Genomic DNA, 18516 nt, shown 5'->3' with positions numbered 1-18516 from the left:
AGACTTCAATTTTGATGGCACTTCTGGGTAAGTAATCTTTCTTGCTTTGGATGTGTTGCTGATTCTGATCAAACCTCCAGGCGAAATGCACTTCATTAAATCGGGTCTAGATGCTTGGTTCAATCTTCCTAGGTCAGGTGGTGTTGCATATGCTGCCCAAGAGTCCTGGGTACAGAATGATACTATTAAAGACAATATTTTGTTTGGGTCTGCATACGATGAGGTTCGGTATAAGAAAGGTAAATAGAGACCCTCAAGTAAACCACGTCCTTGCTTACCAACTTTTACAGTGCTATACCAATGCGCGTTAGAGAGAGATCTGAATCTGTTTGAAGCAGGGGATGCCACGGAAGTTGGCGAGAGGGGAATAACTCTCAGGTATAGCTCTTTAACTGTTTTTGATTCAATTAGCAATCATAAATTTCCTGTCGCTTAGTGGTGGACAAAAGGCAAGGCTTTTAATCTCATCGGCTTGACTTGTCTGACTGATAAAATCTTACAGGCAAGGATCACACTAGCACGCGCAATTTATTCACAGGCAAAAGTTTTATTGCTGGACGACATTCTTGCCGCACTCGATGTACATACGTGAGTAGAAATCCATATGCTGACTTCGAGTATCTCATCTCCGCTGAGCAGCACTGTCTGGATAGTAAACAAGTGCTTCAACGGGGATCTCGTACAAGACCGTACCATTTTACTAGTAGTAAGTATAACTTGTTTTAAAAATCTACTCACTAATACAATCTCTACAACAGACTCACAATATTGCGCTCCTTGCACCTATTTCAGGATTCATAGTTTCTCTTGGCCATGATGGTGCTATTGTCACACAAGGAACTGACTTCAAAAATGGTTTCTCACAAGAATCGGCTCTCCGAAATGAATTTATTGACAACAGCGAAGATGTCTGGAACCAAGAGACTGATATGACTATTGACGAGAAAGAAATCGCTTCCAGTGGAAAACTTGTAGTCGCAGAAGAAATTGCTACAGGGCATATCACATGGAAATCATTCAAGTTGTATCTCTCAGCTTTGGCTGGTGACAATCCGGTTGCCTTCTTCTCTGTGTTTCTGGGAGGTTTCCTGGCTCTGAATTGTGTGAATGGCTTCCAGGTATGGTTCCTAGGCTACTGGGGGTCGAAATACGAAAATCACAATCCTCAAGACGTAAGCGTATCATTGTGAGTTTTACACGTCATATCCCCTGCATCATTGCTCCTGAAAAGAAATTTAAGATATCTATCACTGTATTGTGCCATTGTATTTATGGGTCTGGCTTTCAACATCTTATCAAACCTATTCTATGTTTTTGGCGTTATCCAGGCGCTACGTAAAATCAGCTCGGTCTTAATGACCTCTATATTGACATGCACGCTCCGGTATGAGTACTCTGCTATGTATCATTTAGATTCAATCTTCATTGATATTGCAGATGGCTTGACAAAACTCCGACATCTAGAATCATTGCTAGATGCACCCAGGATATCCGTATCATAGATGGAGAACTCCCTGAAGAATTCCGAGATTTGGTCAGGGTTACGATCAGCCTTCTGGTAAATCTTGGGGGAGTCGTTATTTTTACGCCATCATTCTTTCTCCCTGGTATGGCGGTCGCAGCACTGGGTCTATACTTAGGGAATCTGTATTTGAAGGCATCACTTCCAGTGAGGAGGGAGCGGAGGTATAGGAACTTTTCAGCAACATTAAAGTCTTGGCATTAATACCTCTAGTTCATTTAGTAACGCTCGAGCACCAGTCCTTGCCCACTTTACCGCAGCTATCTCAGGCATAGGTACGATTTCTGTGTGAGCGTAATATGTGATATGCTCTTTAATGAACACAATATCTAGTGTCTATTCGCGCATATGGAGCACAGGCCAACTTCAAAGCCGAGTCAATGAGGCGCATCGACCTATATACCAGGATATCAAGGATATCTTTCAATCTTAATCGATGGATTGGAATTCGCGCTGACATCTTGGGAAGCATGTTTACCGTGGCTCTGGCCTCTTACCTTGTCTACGGCAACTTTATCGGCTCGTCTAATACAGGTTTCTCATTGACAATGGCCGTAGATTTTTGCAGTACTATTCTCTTTTGGGTCAGGGTCTTTAATGATCTTGAATTGCAATCAAACAGGTGAGCAAGCACAAAGCCATCCATATCTCAATGTATTTGTCGTCTAAATCGCCCTAATTTTCAGTCTTGAACGCGTACAGCACTACATCGATATTGAACACGAACCTTTGCCTACCAAGGAAGGACTACCCCCAGCAACGTGGCCTAAAAGCGGTGATCTCATAGTAGAAAACCTTTCAGCACGATACTCTGAGGCATGTGGTTATATTTTTGTGCCAATTAGCAGTGCTAATCATGTGAATTTAGGATGGACCCAAGGTCCTGCATGGACTGTCTTTCAACATTGAATCCGGGAAGCGTGTGGGAATAGGTACTTGCATAATTATGATTGGATGGTCTATCGCTAATCACAATGTTATGAAGTCGGCAGAACTGGAAGTGGAAAGGTTTGTTGTTTTCAAGGATACTAATGGTATTGAACATCTTACGACATCTTTAATAGAGCTCGTTGACGTTAGCATTATTGCGCTGTATCCTGACCGAAGGAACAGTTTATTATGATGGGCTCCCGACAAATCGCATAAATCTGGATGCATTAAGATCAAACATCACAATTATACCTCAATCGGTTAGTAGGACATTATATGTTTAAAGTGTGCAATGTTCGTGAAACTCCTATCAATTAAACAGCCCGAGCTTATCACAGGTAGGTCGCAAGTTTGCTGAACCTTCCCTAACTCACTACTCACCAGGGTCGCTTCGTCAAAATTTGGACCCATTTGAGCAATACGATGATGCCACTTTATACGAGGCATTACGCTCTGCTGGGCTTTTCTCGATCCGTAATGAAGGAGCCGATAGAACAATCAGTCTCGACAACCAAGTTTCTATGGGTGGGGGAAATCTCTCAGTAGGTGAACGACAGATTGTTGCTCTGGCACGAGCCATGGTCCGGGGCTCAAAACTGCTGATTCTTGACGAAGGTAAGCATATTGCAGGCCATCTGGATGTTTCTGATACATGATATAATTTTTCATGTAGCAACCTCTGCAATTGGTAAGCGTTTTCTTGGAAAACTTACGTCCCCTTTAACCTTTGACTTCCTAGATTACAAAACTGATGCCATCATACAAGAAACCCTGAGGCAAAAACTGAATAAAGATACGACCGTCATTACCGTGGCGCATCGTCTACAGACGATAATGGACGCAGATAAAATTTTAAGTGATGCTGATATTTTTGCGCAACGTCAACTTGAGGCTGAGGTTTCTCGTAGATGGTCCTTGACGAAGGCCGTATTGTGAGTCCGAACTGTTTCACGTAAGTTATACATTTTACTGACTGACTCTGTTGTCAGAGAGAGTTTGATACCCCGAGTGTTCTCCTTCAAAAGGAAGGTGGTATGTTTAAGGCATTAGTGGATGAAAGTTCGGACAAAGCAGATTTGTATGCCATGGTTGACCAACAGTGCAACCTACGCTTGTGAACTTTCTCGTGTCCACAAATAGTACAATGAACATTGCCGTACATTATCAACTATTCCATTCCACGAGGGCCCTTCTACGTATATTACTCGGAGTTGTCTCGACGTATACCAACATTGAGTTTGTCATTTCGCCGTCTTTCCATGATAAATGCCTGCCTATGAAGTGTCGCTGCCATTTAGTAGTGACCGTCAAGGACGGGATGTGTTTACACGAAGAAGGGGCGACATAGCTCTCGACACACATCACAAGCTGCTTGAGAACAAACCTATGTTGTCTGAATACTCCAGTTCCACACATGCGTCCTGTCCCTCGCGGTGGAGGAGAATAATCCAAACAAATTGTTTCGATGCTTGCCATACAAAGAACTGCCAGGTCAACAATATGTTTCTGACATAGCATAAATACACAAAAAAAAGATGGAAAATGGGCTGAATTACTCACTACAGCATTATTTTCCGTAATTTTTTGGGTACCATTGGCCTGAGTTTCACCATTATTGCGTACATCATAGGACAAGACATTCATCTCCAAATGCCGTAAATTTGTAAGCTGTGCAATTGACTTGTAGTTGTGTGAGCCAAAACACCAAAGTCCTTCACTCATTGGTACGATTTTGACGTCCTCCAGTGACTGAGCATGATTATCCAGGCCAATTTCATAGAAGAGAATGGCCATCGTGTCGGAATCTTCGACAGTCGAAAAGTTGTATGCCATCAAAGAAAGTTTTTTCAATCCAGTATACGACGCGAGATAATTGCAAAAGCTCTGGGATGCCCAATCAACAGATATTTCTGTTAAACAGATTCCAGCTTCAATGAAAGGCTCCCAGACCCCATTCTTGCATTTTATGTTGCGGAGATTTAGTGAGGTTAGATGGCGCAGGTGGGATATGGAAATTTGATCAAGGAGTAGATTGAATGATGTCAATTTCAGGTGGCGAAGACGCATAGGTTCATTGGCAGTCGAGTAATATTTGAGGAAGCGTTTAAAGTGTTGGAGAGGGACGACTTCCTGGTCTCGGCTTTCCTGTTCTCTAACGTCAAGTTCAATGGAAACAAGGGCAGGGTTCTGCCCTACTGCTTTAGCAACGTTGTCCAGTATTGTGTTCAGGCGCTCCGATGAGCACTTTTTTATCGATATTATTAATTCCGTGAGACTCCTTAGTGAATCTATTTCCAGAGGAACATCGAAGTCTTGGAAGCGAATATGAAGTCGGCGTAAAGATGGAAGGTTTTTCAAAGAGTTCATCGTAATTTGATGCATTATCTGCTCGTCACCAGCATTTGGAGTCCATCTTTAGAAGAGAGTATTAAGTATAATAGCATGATAGCGGTGAATGAAGATTCGGATGTGCTCACTTCACAGCACGAACGCCCCGACAAGATGTGATGGCATTAAACAAGTGGGATGCCACCTTCTCCCTGGCGATTGCAATTTCGAGTGGTTCGTTAACATTTGATTCTGAAGCATGATTAGATATGGTCTGCGTTTTGTATCCGAAGGTGAATAGGTATGAGCGATCCAGTGGCTTTCCGGGGCATAGCGGCCCAATAATCAACGCTCGAGAAGCATGGCATGCAGGGTGAGTACCGCTTGCCAAAGCTTCGATTCTCTCAACTCCCCACTGACATTTATTACCGTAGACGGTAAGCTTGATAGTCCTAAAAACCAATGGGACCAGATAGTCTGCGATTGTGCTACAAGTTAAGCGCAGTTGTTTTATGTCTGCAACTTGCATCTGAAAAATGAACCACGATCAAAATCCAGACATTGGTCATGGTGTGCACTGGGCGTACCTCCTCAGCAATGGCCGTCACGAGCTCGGGTGAAAGGCAAAGCAAGCTAGTCTTTTCTGACCGTAAGTAGTTCATCCTGAAGTATGCTTGAGCGAGTTGGCAAGGTTGAACTAAAGGGATACAGGCTTTATATCGGCCATGGATGGCGCTCAATGTTACTTGGGACCTATAAATAGTCGAGTTATATTCAGCAACGGTTCCCGTGAGATCCAATGTGAGTAGTAACGTCGTCTAATGTTACTCATAAAGCACAGCTTGCCGGGTTAACTATTGTACACTCATCTGGTTCATTTCCAAATCGCGACTGTCTCATCGTGCTGTGCAGACGCATTTGGGCTACCCGGTAACAGCCCACCCTGGTACATTTATATAACGATACTTGGTGTGAGCTTGTAAGATACTTCTTGGAAACTTTCACGTTGCATGTCTGAAATTCTTCTTATTTTTTTTTCTTTAGCTGGTCTCAACTAGAGTCCGTTCGAGCGTAACATAAAAGGAGGTCACATGATATTTCTCACGAATAGTGAGGAGGGTACGGTGAAGTTGCGATCCGCTTTTTTCGTGACCCAAATGCACTAGTTGATTATGAGACCTGGGTATGTCTTTTTTTAACCACTCAGTGGCGTAAAGGACGAGGTGATACAAAAGGTACACTGAGTGTGGCTATGATGCTGCTAAAATTTGCATTCCCTAGTTGAAAACGACACTGTATAGGGACGTCTGCCAATACAAATTTTACCCTAGCTGCTTGGAGCTGCTTCGGGTGCGACGGGTGAGTGAGTGAAGAGATAAATGGGTAAAGGATAGAAGGCTTATAGGGCGCCAAATAGTGCACAATCTATTTCTATGTGTGCATATTCTATCTTAGAGAGATGAATCACTAATAGAGCGGGTAACATGGGCAGTATATGAATTTAGAAGAAGATTGTCAACTTAGGTTGTAAAGCGGGTTTGAAGGTCGTGATATGGTGTGTGTAGAATGGCTTTCCGGCTCCCTCATATCAAGGAAGACTCTAAAATGAAAAAAGAATTTTCCGTGAGTAAGACTGAAGTAGGCTGTCCTAAGCACCCCCAACTATAATTAAAGCTGTCATTGTACCTAGATAGGAAGAGGATACTGTTTCAAAATAAAAACAAAGAGCACTAGCATAACCAGAATGAGATCGGTCAATATCAGCATATATTTCAAAAAGTAATAGTGTTGAATAAATGGGAAAGTGTTCTGTCCTTGAAGTCGAAATCTCTAGATGGTCAATGAAACCCTTTCCAGTCAAGCTGGGGCATAGAGTTTCAATAATTAACACCCGGGCAGCAAAGCTTGCAGGGTGTGCTAAAGTTGCCAGTGCTTCGATCTTTTCAACTCCTTGATAAATTTTTCTGTCGTGAACTGCAAGTTTAATCGGTTGGAAGACGTGTGATTCCAGAAGTTCCGCCATTTACTGCAGGTCAATCGAAGTCGTTTTGCATCTTCAATTAACAGCTAAATAGTGACGAGTTAGACTCTGATCGTTGATCGCCTGGTGAATACTACTCTGTGCCAATACTAGCTCAGGAGAAAGAGTGTTGATCATCGAGTCAAGATGCACTACTATAAGCATGGCCACCTTTTTACTGACTGCACCGCTGTGAGATGCACAGCCTTGCTGTCATTCCGGTATTTTTTCTGCAAAGCAGTTGTCGACGGTGTATAAAACACCGTTCAGCTTATTTTTGTGTTGGGTGCGCTCCACGTGATATCAGGGTCTAGACCGTTGGGAGTGATAAAACGATATTTACCTGTGGGGCTTGCGTAGTATTCAACTCAACAACATCATACTAACAGAGAAAATACTCTATGACATCTAGTACGTCCCTGCTTCATCGATGATGTAGGCCCTCCTAGTATATGTTTGCAAGTCCCACTCAGCGATGATCACATGATAGTTCTCACGATTGATATTAGGGGACGATGCAAGCTGTCGCAGGCCTGTCTATGTTATTAAAAGTACTCGTTAAATATTTCGAGCTTCCATTTTGATTGCGGGCGATTGGGCTTCTTGGAGTATGTCCATCATTTCCTTGCATTATGCCACCCGTTGGAGCATATTCCAAAAACGAAGACATGCCTTGAGGCTTCCAGGCACAATTGTGAAAGTCATTTCTGGGGTTCATTGTCGAGTAGATATACTACTCATATGGTATGACACAGCGATGTCTTTTTAAAAGATCTGTACTCTATGCATAAAACCATATTAATGCTAACGGCCGCTTGCGGCACATACTCTTATGCAGTTGCCTGTTGAAGCATCATTGAATGTCATCCATTGCGCAGGACCTATTGAATAGTTAATGAAGCACGGATGATCTCATCATGGCGCGTGGCTCTTATGTGCGTTATCCACCGAGCGATTACAATCCTAATTTCGGGGTATGCATCATCGCCAACTGCCTATACGTGAACATCTCATGACTATTATATCATTGCGTTGAACATGTACGAGAACATTTGTACATGATCTGATTGAAAACCGCCACTAATTGTGTTGGTGCCGCGGTTTGTATTGAGAGTTTGTCCTCGGACATGACTCTTTTTGAGCAGAAGCTTATTTAACGTGACGTAGCGGCTGCAAAACATTCTCACAGTATGGTTAGTAAAAACGTTGGTCAAGTTCAATTTCTGAACGACTGACCATAGTTGCTATACAATAGGGAGGATTAGGCTCTCTTCCTTGATTCCAATGATTTTGGACATCGTTCCAGCTACACTGGCGCCTACTGGACTCTACTCGCTCACATCGTGCAATTTCATATTGAAGCAGAATGATATTTATGTCGTCAACGATCGTCATTGCCCATATCGGTACAGATGACGTCATTGACAATCTGGACAGGTCGGAAGAATTGAAAATGGTGATCGTCCCTTTTCATGGACAGTTGGCAGTGCTCACAACATGCTCAGACGCTTGTTTCCCTACCACGACCACACTTTAGCACCCCCACGTTTGCGACGGTAGCTTATCCGGCTGCGAAACTCGCCCCAGTTTCCATCTCTGGTGATCGACCTATTCCCGGGGCACTGGATGCCGGGAACAGGGTTGATATTTCTGGGTAGCTCTTGTTAGATGACGACAAGGACAAGCGCGTCCAAGGATAATCTTCTTACCAGACCTGCGCTGCGCTCTTCTGCGGCTGTCTTCTAGCTCGGCTCGCATAAAAGGGACGCTATGACGCGCATAGGGTCCCCCAAATGTACACATCAGGCTTCGCGTAACCGTCGGCGCGGGCCCCAAGGTCACCCATGAGCCTGTGGAGAGGAGTGGATATCATAAAAACATGCCATACCAGGCAAGAGTCTTCTCTGATCGCTATTGAATCGCATTATCTAACTCAAGCTTCCGTTATAAAATAAAAGCAACCCCCGTTTTCGCAGTGCAATGGCCCTGACGTCACATTTCTCACACTGCTGAAATGCATAAAGATAGTTGGTGAACCCACATCCGCCTTCAACGTTCCCCAGCTTCAGATTCAAAACATATTAAGAAATACCTGCAGCAGCTAAGAGTAACAACACTCACCTGGGTTATCTCATTAAATCGGTACGCAGCTTTGTTTGCAGTTTCTGTAAGTCATGTTCATTTTGTATGTCCATTCACCTGTTTGTAGTGACAATCATGCCCGTGTATTGCAAGCTGATCTCAGGATTACTCACTCGTAATGGTCGAAGCCCAGCTGGACGAGTTGAGCGTGAGGACTGGTACGCCAGGTTATTTTTCTAGCATCCAATCGCGAGGTGCGTGTCACATGGTATAAAATCAGTCACGTGCATCAGGTCGAGTGCTCGAAAAAAGGTCAACTTGCGTGTTCGCGTCCAGACCGAGAGAAGTTGTGGCCGTTTCTCTTTGATCTTTTTCTATTTTATCCTTTCTGTCCTTATTCTGTCATGACTTACTTTTACGTTCACCTTTAGATTCAATTTCAAATTCTGATTCCCCCCAGGAGTATCCAAGTGCAAGTACGTACCTTTTCCAGTAATTTCTACGTCCTAGCCGAACTTACTCGATATCTCTGGCGATTTTGATCCAGCTTTTCATGACAGCAGCGGGCCAGCAACACCTACTGCACATCCAAACGTCCTCAATCGAATAGATAGGGAACCCGGCGCTACACACGATTCTATGCATGGTGATGCCAGTGAGCGCATGTCAGAATCTTCAAAACCTGATCGTTCAAAGGCCGGAACACCAAGTAATCGACGACGCTCCCGTCCGCAGTCTGGGAATAGCCACCGGTTGAGCGCTCAACATACATCGCAAGCCCCGTCATCCCACGGCTATGTCATATCCTCACCGAGTCCTTCAGAGAATGTCCCTAATCATCCCCCCTCCGCGTTCCAGGGATCGCCGATGGTTTATTCCCCGCCAGTGCCCTATGGTCAAAGGCCTGGCTACGCTGGACAATACACGATGCCTTCTCAGCCGGGCCATATGACCATGGGGCATCCACCATCTCCTTATTATCCGCACTCGTATCACCCAACGATGCCAGATGGTAGCAACATAAACACCATACACGCCGCCAATTTCCCAAGCATGCTCCAACCTCAAGCACACGTTTCTCATCCTTTCCCGGGGACGCGTACTTCGTCTATGTATCCCCCTCATCGGATAAACACGCCGTCTTCTTCTTCACCTTCATCTTCACATCCACCTTCATCTTCTGGCCAGAACACTCCTTATATAACATCCGGGCCATTTCAGTCTTTACCATATCCTGCACCTACTTATTCATATCACCCTCAAGGTTTTCCTTCATCGCCCATGTATGGGGGCCAATATCCCGCTAGCCCATTCGGACAACATTATACACCACCAAATGAGGGAGAGCCACAGGGTACATGGGTCTTTCTTCCACACCCTCCTCAATCTCCACAACAATTCGATGCCGGTGGATATACCACCCATTATTCTGTTGCGTATCCGCAAGTCGGACACCCCGGAGCAGAAGTTGCCCATGGTGGACAGGTTCCATCTTCCATTCCGACTCATTCGCCTCCACTACATTTCCCATTTTCACCGTCACAACATATACCCGACTCTCACACACCATCAGATTCACCGGGACCTTCTGGAGCTGGGCCACCCATGCAACAGAGTTACCCCAGCGCTGCTCAGAGCGTTTCTTCGGGAAGTGGCCGCCATCCGGCCAGCGACAAACCACGTGTACGACGCCCATACCACCCAAACCCACCAGCTCATCGGTCGGAATGGGTGATGTGGGCCGGCAACGTACCATCGGATGCAAGCCACGATGAGTTATGGCGTTTCTTCAATCAGCCACCTGAGCCACGGGCAGACGGGGCGGATGCGAAGACCGGCGTGCTCTCCATTTTCCTGATTTCTCGCTCCAGCTGCGCCTTCATCAATTACGAGACTGAAGCTTACTTACATCAAGCCATCGCACGGTTCAATGGTGTTCCGCTCCGCTCCAACGACCCGCGATGCCCTCGACTTGTGTGTCGTGAGAGGAAGAAAGATGATGATCTGAAGGCAGGAGTGGGTCTACAGCGGGGGAGGAACATGCATCTCAATTGGATTCGGGACCAGAAGGGCAAAGCGCCAGAGTGGGCGAGCGATCCGTCAGATTTATCGGCTTCGATCTCAGATGGCATGTCTACGTCTCCTGCAAGCGTGTCGGAACGACTGGCGAGCGCAGTGTCGAGCATCTCTATGGCGGATAAAGAAAGCGAGGGAAGGCCAATCCATACCAAACATTCCAGTAGCTCTGGATCGTACGCTTCGACCACATCCAGTTTCCTTGCGCGATACTTTCCAAAACGCTATTTTATCCTCAAATCTTTGACTCAAGTGCGTTTTCAATATTTTTTCCGATTTATGAAAGCAGACGTTTACTTTGGGTTTTATATCTCAGGAAGATTTGGATCTTAGCGTGCAACGGGGTGTTTGGGCGACTCAGAGGCATAATGAGGAGATTTTGGATCAAGCGTTCAGGACCAGCAAGGAGGTTCACCTGATATTTAGTGTCAACAAAAGTGGCGAGTTCTATGGGCACGCCAGGTGCGCACTCTTTTGGTTCAGGTTATGTCGTTTTGCTGGATGTTACTCACGAATTGCACTTGCGCTTTTTCTCAAACAGAATGTCAGGACCTGTTCTCCGAGGCGAAACGCGTATCTCATGGGCATCACGTCCGTCGCAGCAGCCCCCTATTCGTGCAATGACGACGCCACACCTTCCTACGACCCCAGTCACGAACATCATCTCTCCCAGCGACGGCCGGTTCGTGGACGAATCCCCTCTGCAAGTGGAAGGAGTCACTCCAGGCCTGCCACCTACGAGACCACTCAGAAACCCTCAGAGCCACCTCCGGCACTCAGCACCTCCTCTTCTCGGCGAGGGGTACAAGCTTCCGACAGTGACAACGTTGGACACCATGTACAGCTTGGATCAGCCCCGGCGCCCACACCAGGAGGAGGCGTTTGAGCTGGACCGGTATGCGCCTTTGAGGGCTCTGCGTGGCCAACAGGGGTCATCGGGCTCGAGTTCTGGGTCTGGCTCAGGATCAGATGGGCAGGATAAATCGAGTGGAAAAGCTGGAGGGTCTTCGCTGGATGCTGTGGAAGAGGTTGAGGAGAGGGTAGAGGAAGTGGATTACGCGTTTGGAGCGGGGTATTCAGAAGCCCGTGGACCCCCGGAAGGTGCCGACAGCGGAGAGGTGGCGGAAGGTGACCCAGATACAGGTGCGGGTGGTGGTGGTGGTAAACAGCGCGGTGAAGAGGCTTGGGGCGACAGCTTTGCTGTGGAATGGATCTGCACTGACAGGCTGCCGTTCTATCGCACGAAGCATCTGCGCAACCCATGGAACCACGACCGGGAGATCAAGGTTTCGCGGGACGGGACAGAGGTTGAGCCGACTGTTGGGCAGCGATTGTTGGATGAGTGGGATAAATTGGCTGATCCGCAGTTACCTCCAACCATGGGTGCAGGAAAGCCTGCAACAAGTGGAGGAGGAGGGAAGAAGGCGACGGGCGCGAGGCCATCCCCAGCACAAATGTCCAGTGAAGAAGGAACAAAAACGGCACCACGATCACGATAAACGGATGACCCGTGCCCACCTCACAAAAAAATCCACGGTTTCAATGTGGAAAACTGCCCAATCGTTTTGGAAAGGAATCTCATAAAGAACGTCACATAAAATCAACGACACACCACTATTATACACGTACCTCGTATCATTTAACGACACATCTCAAACCCCATTCATTCATCATCGTCATAGCCGTACGTGCGTTTCAGGATTTTTTCCAAGTCTGGTGGTAGTTTGAACTAATTTGCATTGTAGAAAACCTTTTCTTTTTTCATCACTCTCTTCACGACGCGACAACCCACTTGTCATTCACGAAACAAGTTCGGTCACATTATTTCTTTTTATTGGGCTCAGGGCTCTTATACGGTCTTCCGTGCCGTTATGTTGTTTAAAACCATTCGTTTAATCATTGTCGACTGCAGAAGACTGGGATACGTACAAGTCATTCCCATCTACCTGCGTCATCCCTTGCTTCATGCGCATTTGCATTTGCTGTTCCGTCCAACCACGTCCCTCGCACTTTTATGCTTTGTTCTGCTTTGCGATCTATCCGGAATGTAGTCGACATTTATTTTGCTTTCTTTTATTTGGTTCATTTTTTTTTCTCATTTCACTGCTTTCTTTTTTGTAGCTATAGTACACCAAATCCTCGCCCACAGCACGTCCGTCCACCGGCCCATCGCATACACCTAAGCACGATCCGCAAGACCAACACAAACATATTTCACATATATAACAATCGCACTTATTCACGTACGCATTCACAAGCATCGCTTTGTACTCAACCCCACTTTGTATCACTAGTAACATACACGCAAACACACTAGTGCACTTTCCCGTCCTGCGCGGATGTGGCGTGAACGGGCAGAGTCGAGCACAGAGGTTGCTGCAAAAGGTTTGATATCTTACTCCTCTTCCCTGTTGAGCAATGTCCCTACACTTCAGCAAATTGATATCTGTGCGTTCAATGAACGATGTGCTCTTTGAAGAAGATTGACAAATGCGACTAGATTTTGCTAAGTGATTGAAACCGTGAGCAACCCTTCTTTTCCATGGATTCCTCGTAGTTCTCTTCCGACTTTGCGCGGAGAAGAATAAAGCATTTGGCAGTTTTGACTCTGGGCCTCCTCAGTCAGGTTCGTTCTTTGTGCGTAGTGCTGTACAAAATTGGGATTTCCGAGGGCGTTGATTGCATAGTGCATTGCATCTATTCATTCTCTGTCAATCCAATGCGCCTGCGATCAACAACGTTCCCCGATGACCGAAGTCATACTTCGTTTAATCGCTGTTAGGCGCGTCTAAGCGTCGATTATGACTTGCGTCTACACCGCTTGTCCTCGGATGAGGTGGCTCGCTACACCATTATGTCGTTCATAGCGCTTATAATGTACTATAATTGAGAAGTTCGGAACCTTCACGTGAACCCTATGACGCTCAGTGACCATGCTCAATCATACCAGAGTAAATTTCTGCTCAATCATAGTATGATGAAGCTAGAAATAATCGTTGATGATTTGTTGAATCCGCGGAGTTGGTGACGATGGTATAGACATTATCTCCGTGACAATCGAGTGTAGCAAGGTCTATGATCATGCTTTTGTAAAAAAGGGAATAAATGTGAGGGTGTGGAAGAATCATTGATCTTCATATAAGTTGGAAGTTGTCTTCGAACTTTGCTTCTTTCTCTATAAATCAGAAGAAGCAGACTGTTGAGTGACTGACATGTTACATATGTGCTACTATTTTTAGCTGTGAGGAACGGACTTTATCTCGACGACAAGACACTGACGTTGGAGGTTACGAACGGTGTATGCGGGGCCTGCGGCAGACGAAATAAGATCAGGCGATGCGCTAGGAGGTCGGCCACGGGGTGCCAAGTTTACACATGCCCGAACCGGCATCTCAAGCGGACGATCCGTGCTTTAGCGGACCAGATTGTTATCTACAACGCTGTTCTGACCTTCGTAAAGTAAGTGAAAATGATAGTCCCCCTCTCTACAAAGCTTTTAAGCTTCTCAATGGCGCAAGTGTCGAGTTCGCTCGATGTTCTTCTCTTCTTAATGCGCCTCTGATTCCGATGTTGGAAACCCATTTCAGGGGGCCATCTCTCCCGTAATCGACAATTGTTGACGATCCAACCCCTTTAGACAAGCGTATTTTTAGCCGAGATTTTCTTTAACTGTATGGTCTAAATTTATCGTCGAGACAGGGGTATCCGGTTATTGCGCTCACCCAGCGGCTTCATCGGTAGCTAGCTATTTATCCAGTCGGATGATAGTTGGGAATCAAGTCGCATTGAAGGAGATATATACATCCAGAGAGACAAATGCGTGGGTTGAAAATTGCATGCAACAATTGGTATCGTGAACATGGTATTACCAGATGTCCATCTCTATTATTCCACGATCGACCACGTTGGCTTTTCAGAACATAGCACAACACCAGTTTTCCCTGTGTCAGATATAGAGTACAATGGAGCAAGTGGGGCGCCCAACCTGGAATCTGGGCATTTTTTCCTCCATATGGTGTCCGCACAGGATGGAAGAGATCTTCGGTATTCAATCGTTCCCTCGCAGTTCTTCGCTATGAACGAAAGCCGTAATGTCTTATAAATGTCTGGCCATGCATAAATTTAAGTGTGGAAATGAAGCACAAAAATCTTAATAAATTAGAATTAAGAGAATCAACGCTGAAGAGGGAGAAGGCATGCATCAATATGTGAAGGGAGCGCAATCGACGCGCGAGACTTACAGAACCCTGTGTGAGAGCAAGAAAACTCTGATGTACAACGGGATCTGCATCGACAGCACGCATCACGCAGGTTCCAGGGCTAGATATCGTCTGTATAACAAAGCTGACGATTTTGTAACTTTCATCGTAGTCGAGGGTCCAGGAAAACTCCTCGATCCACTGCCGACCACTCTTTTTCCACGTCCATATTACGTCGGCCAGGAGAATTACACGTCTCTTCTCCACGCTTATCTGTAATGGACTACGGATTTTGGCGTCCGAACGATGCCAATGGGTAGCTAGGAGGTCGAAGTAGGATCGAATGGCATTGTTGCCCTCTAGTCTTGATGATAGAGGGATCGGACAATTAGAAGGAGTATGCTGAACGATGGCGGGAGAGGTGTGTGAGAAATATGATAACATGCCAACAGGCGGTGTTTCCAAGGCGAATGCTTGAAAGAACGATTCAGTAGTTGCCTGAAGCTGGCTGGCTGCTAACATGATAATGGGAAAGGCGAATTTAATGTGTGGTTGGTCAAGTTGGGAGTTAAATGCAATGCCGTATCTCAGCGGAAGCATTCGTTCCATGCTTTATAGCCATTAATACAAGAGATCCGGCTCGGGGTCTCGGGCAGAAGGTCAAGATGACGATGAAATGCATCTCCGCTCTGTCAAATCAATCGATTGATCGAATCTCCCCACTATTTCTCGTGGGCTTCGAAGAAATAGCATGTACCTGTTTATCGTATCCAATTAGATGCCTAGTATTCGTGATAGTTGGTGTTTTGGTGGTTGTGTCTGGATGTTAGAATACATATGGATGGCCTTAACTGTTGGCGCTCTTGAAAGCATCGGTATCTGCGCATCATCCCCTGTTGGAAGCCTGTACTCGCGATACATACATTAGAAATTAGTGTTTGCAGTAAGGAGTCAGGAGAATCTGGGAAGGGTGATCGTTGGTGCCGCTTGATCAATTGAAATTCGACCTCACTAAACTTCTCCACAGATATATCGGGGGAACAGAACCCTTAAGCGCCGGCTGAAGTATCGCAGGTTAGCGGCATTGAAATATGACGCGACCTGTAACTCGGACCGTAGTGTCTGCGGAGGTTACGCCAAATTCGACGACCGTTATTGTTGACCCTGGACTTCAAGCAAGAACTTCAGACCTTCCACATTAGACAGGTACATTAACTTTCACACGGCTTACCTTCGCCCTACCCACGTCGACGTCTGAAGGTGAAGTGCTACCTTTTACCCGAGGTTATGTCTCTGGTCAGTCAATCATTTCTTTTGTCCTTCAGTGGTTAATCTGCTTGGGCCGATCTTCTCCGATGACAATAGTCTTCAATGATGTGTTCTCGTAGAGCTGATAATAACCTAAATCATCTTCCGAAGGAGTCAGTGCGTTGATGGAATCGCACTGTCATCATAGTATCATGCCTACTTACCTCGATTTTTGCCTTGGGAAATGTGTTATGAAATCCCCTCCGTTCCCTGAGGCGTTACCTGGATCCGGTGTGACTCCAGATCATATGATCGTAAGGAATTGTCATCGGTATTCGTCCGCAATCGAACATTAAAAGAGGATGATACGAGGCTGGGAAAGACTTCGCTTCTAAAACTACTGAAATTCAAAGCACCTTTTTGTATGGACTTTCTCCACATATGGGCCAATTGGCCTTGATCTTTGTACATCAATGAGTTTGACTAAGTATTTTGCTCGGGATCGCGGAAATCCAGCAATCAGACACAGCCAGTTATCTCCCGGCAAATATTGAAGGGTGTCAAGAATTATGTAGCTCCTCATTCATACGCAAGTATACCTTCCTTAACACTTGGAAAATTTGGGCGACGCTTCATAGGCATGCGCTGTCCTTTAAGTGGTGGGAAAGCTTTGGAATCAATGGGTTTCAGATATGTTGATGAGATCCAACGACAGGGCGCTCAACAGGACTCGTACCTTGGGATGAATCATATTTATCATATTCAAAATATTGATATGCTCATTGTTGCTTAACTTTAACGAGGGAGCCTTACATGTTCATAAGCAGAGCTCTGCTATTATAGTTGATCAATCCCCTGTAGTTGGCAGGCTGTATCCGCCGTCTATGTATCTGCCTCGATAATTCTAAAGCAATGTGCTCTACTGCCTGTAGTGTTTATCATCATATCGTTTGCCCCCGCGCTTTACACGTTGCCGGCACGTCGGCATGACAGTCGGCATTTTAATTTGTAGTCCCAGGCTCCGGTCTTGCCTCGGATCAGCTCGGAATGTTATGTTTGCCCAGTTTCATAACCCGAGATACTTGCGGCGAAATACCTGCTTTTGCACAACATTGGATTGGAGTTCAATCGTTCAAGTCCGAGTCATAACGTCATGAAAACTACGTCCCCAAAGGATTCAATTGTCTCTACCCTTCCACCAGATCTGATTGAGGCAATCGGCGACAAGGTATGTGCGTTGAATGTCTATTGACTCGGATGGCCAGGGTGTAATCAAAGGTTTTGCCAGCTGGAAATCGAGGATGTCAAACAACTTCGCTTAACTTGTAATACGATGGCAGACCTTCTACAGCCGCATATCTTCAGGTCGGTTACACTTTGTATCCACGGCGACAATTATCAGCAGGGGGTTGAGAAACTCGAAGCTTTGGCGAGGTCAACTCACCCCGCATGTTATGCCGCCCGGGCACTGACCATCAGAACTCTATCGCCTGGATATGCGCCTCGATCCTTTGGTCCAATCGCACTTCTAAAGGCAAACAATTCCATTGATCTATTTGAGAAAGATCCCTTCGAGGTTTCCACTGCCAAAGACAGGATAATAAACCACTTACTTGATGCAATTACCTCGCTTCAAGGAGTTCGTGCAGTACAGTGAGTATATTTTATTGACTTTGATTTCTAGAGTGACATATCACCCTCCGCAGGTGGGTACCTAATTTACATGACGGGAAACAAGTGCATCAAATTGTGATGAGCTCTTTGAAGTACCTTCCATCTTTGAGCTGCCTTCAAATACATTTCATCGAATTTGAGATTCCACTCGAGCTGGACTCTTTAAGAGGTCTACAAGATTTGATAATTCTGACAGAGAAGTGTTCGCCACAATGGGAGGACGAAATACTGGATAATGTTGCTAAAGCTGTGGTTTGTAACCCTAATCTCAGTTCACTCGAACTGATCACTGCTATCAACCCTGACAAAGGAGATATAACCAATGATTCAGCGAGGTTCACCAATCTTCTCAAATATTTTCCAATTTCCATTCCGCCTCTGCGTCTTCGTCACCTGAAGTTGGCATCGTACATTCCCATCCTTACCGAACCCTTCAT

General features: G+C 45.7%; 4 protein-coding genes across 4 annotated transcripts; 2 read left to right on the top strand and 2 right to left on the bottom strand.

Moving 5' to 3' along the window:
* Positions 1-3653: 3653 nt before the first annotated feature.
* JR316_0007358 (uncharacterized protein) lies at positions 3654-5442 on the bottom strand (the record flags this gene model as incomplete). The annotated part of the gene is made up of 5 exons (XM_047893101.1): positions 3654-3726; positions 3813-3958; positions 4013-4865; positions 4930-5309; positions 5368-5442. 5 exons carry the CDS (start codon positions 5440-5442, stop codon positions 3654-3656), a joined length of 1527 nt encoding a protein of 508 aa, XP_047748383.1.
* Positions 5443-9060: 3618 nt separating this feature from the next.
* On the top strand, positions 9061-12457 carry JR316_0007357 (YTH domain-containing protein 1; the record flags this gene model as incomplete). The annotated part of the gene is made up of 5 exons (XM_047893100.1): positions 9061-9136; positions 9314-9358; positions 9430-11210; positions 11275-11420; positions 11500-12457. 5 exons carry the CDS (start codon positions 9061-9063, stop codon positions 12455-12457), a joined length of 3006 nt encoding a protein of 1001 aa, XP_047748382.1.
* Positions 12458-15031: 2574 nt separating this feature from the next.
* JR316_0007356 (uncharacterized protein) lies at positions 15032-15766 on the bottom strand (the record flags this gene model as incomplete). Its single annotated transcript, XM_047893099.1, has 1 exon — positions 15032-15766. The coding sequence occupies one exon, from the start codon at positions 15764-15766 to the stop codon at positions 15032-15034; it is 735 nt and encodes a 244-aa protein (XP_047748381.1).
* Positions 15767-17558: 1792 nt separating this feature from the next.
* On the top strand, positions 17559-18062 carry JR316_0007355 (uncharacterized protein; the record flags this gene model as incomplete). The annotated part of the gene is made up of 2 exons (XM_047893098.1): positions 17559-17633; positions 17694-18062. 2 exons carry the CDS (start codon positions 17559-17561, stop codon positions 18060-18062), a joined length of 444 nt encoding a protein of 147 aa, XP_047748380.1.
* Positions 18063-18516: the final 454 nt, after the last annotated feature.

This window comes from Psilocybe cubensis, chromosome 6 (assembly GCF_017499595.1).
Source record: "Psilocybe cubensis strain MGC-MH-2018 chromosome 6, whole genome shotgun sequence".
Taxonomy (NCBI): domain Eukaryota; kingdom Fungi; phylum Basidiomycota; class Agaricomycetes; order Agaricales; family Agrocybaceae; genus Psilocybe; species Psilocybe cubensis.
The sequence above is the reverse complement of the archived record's forward strand: the minus strand, read 5'-3'. Positions and strand labels throughout refer to the sequence as shown.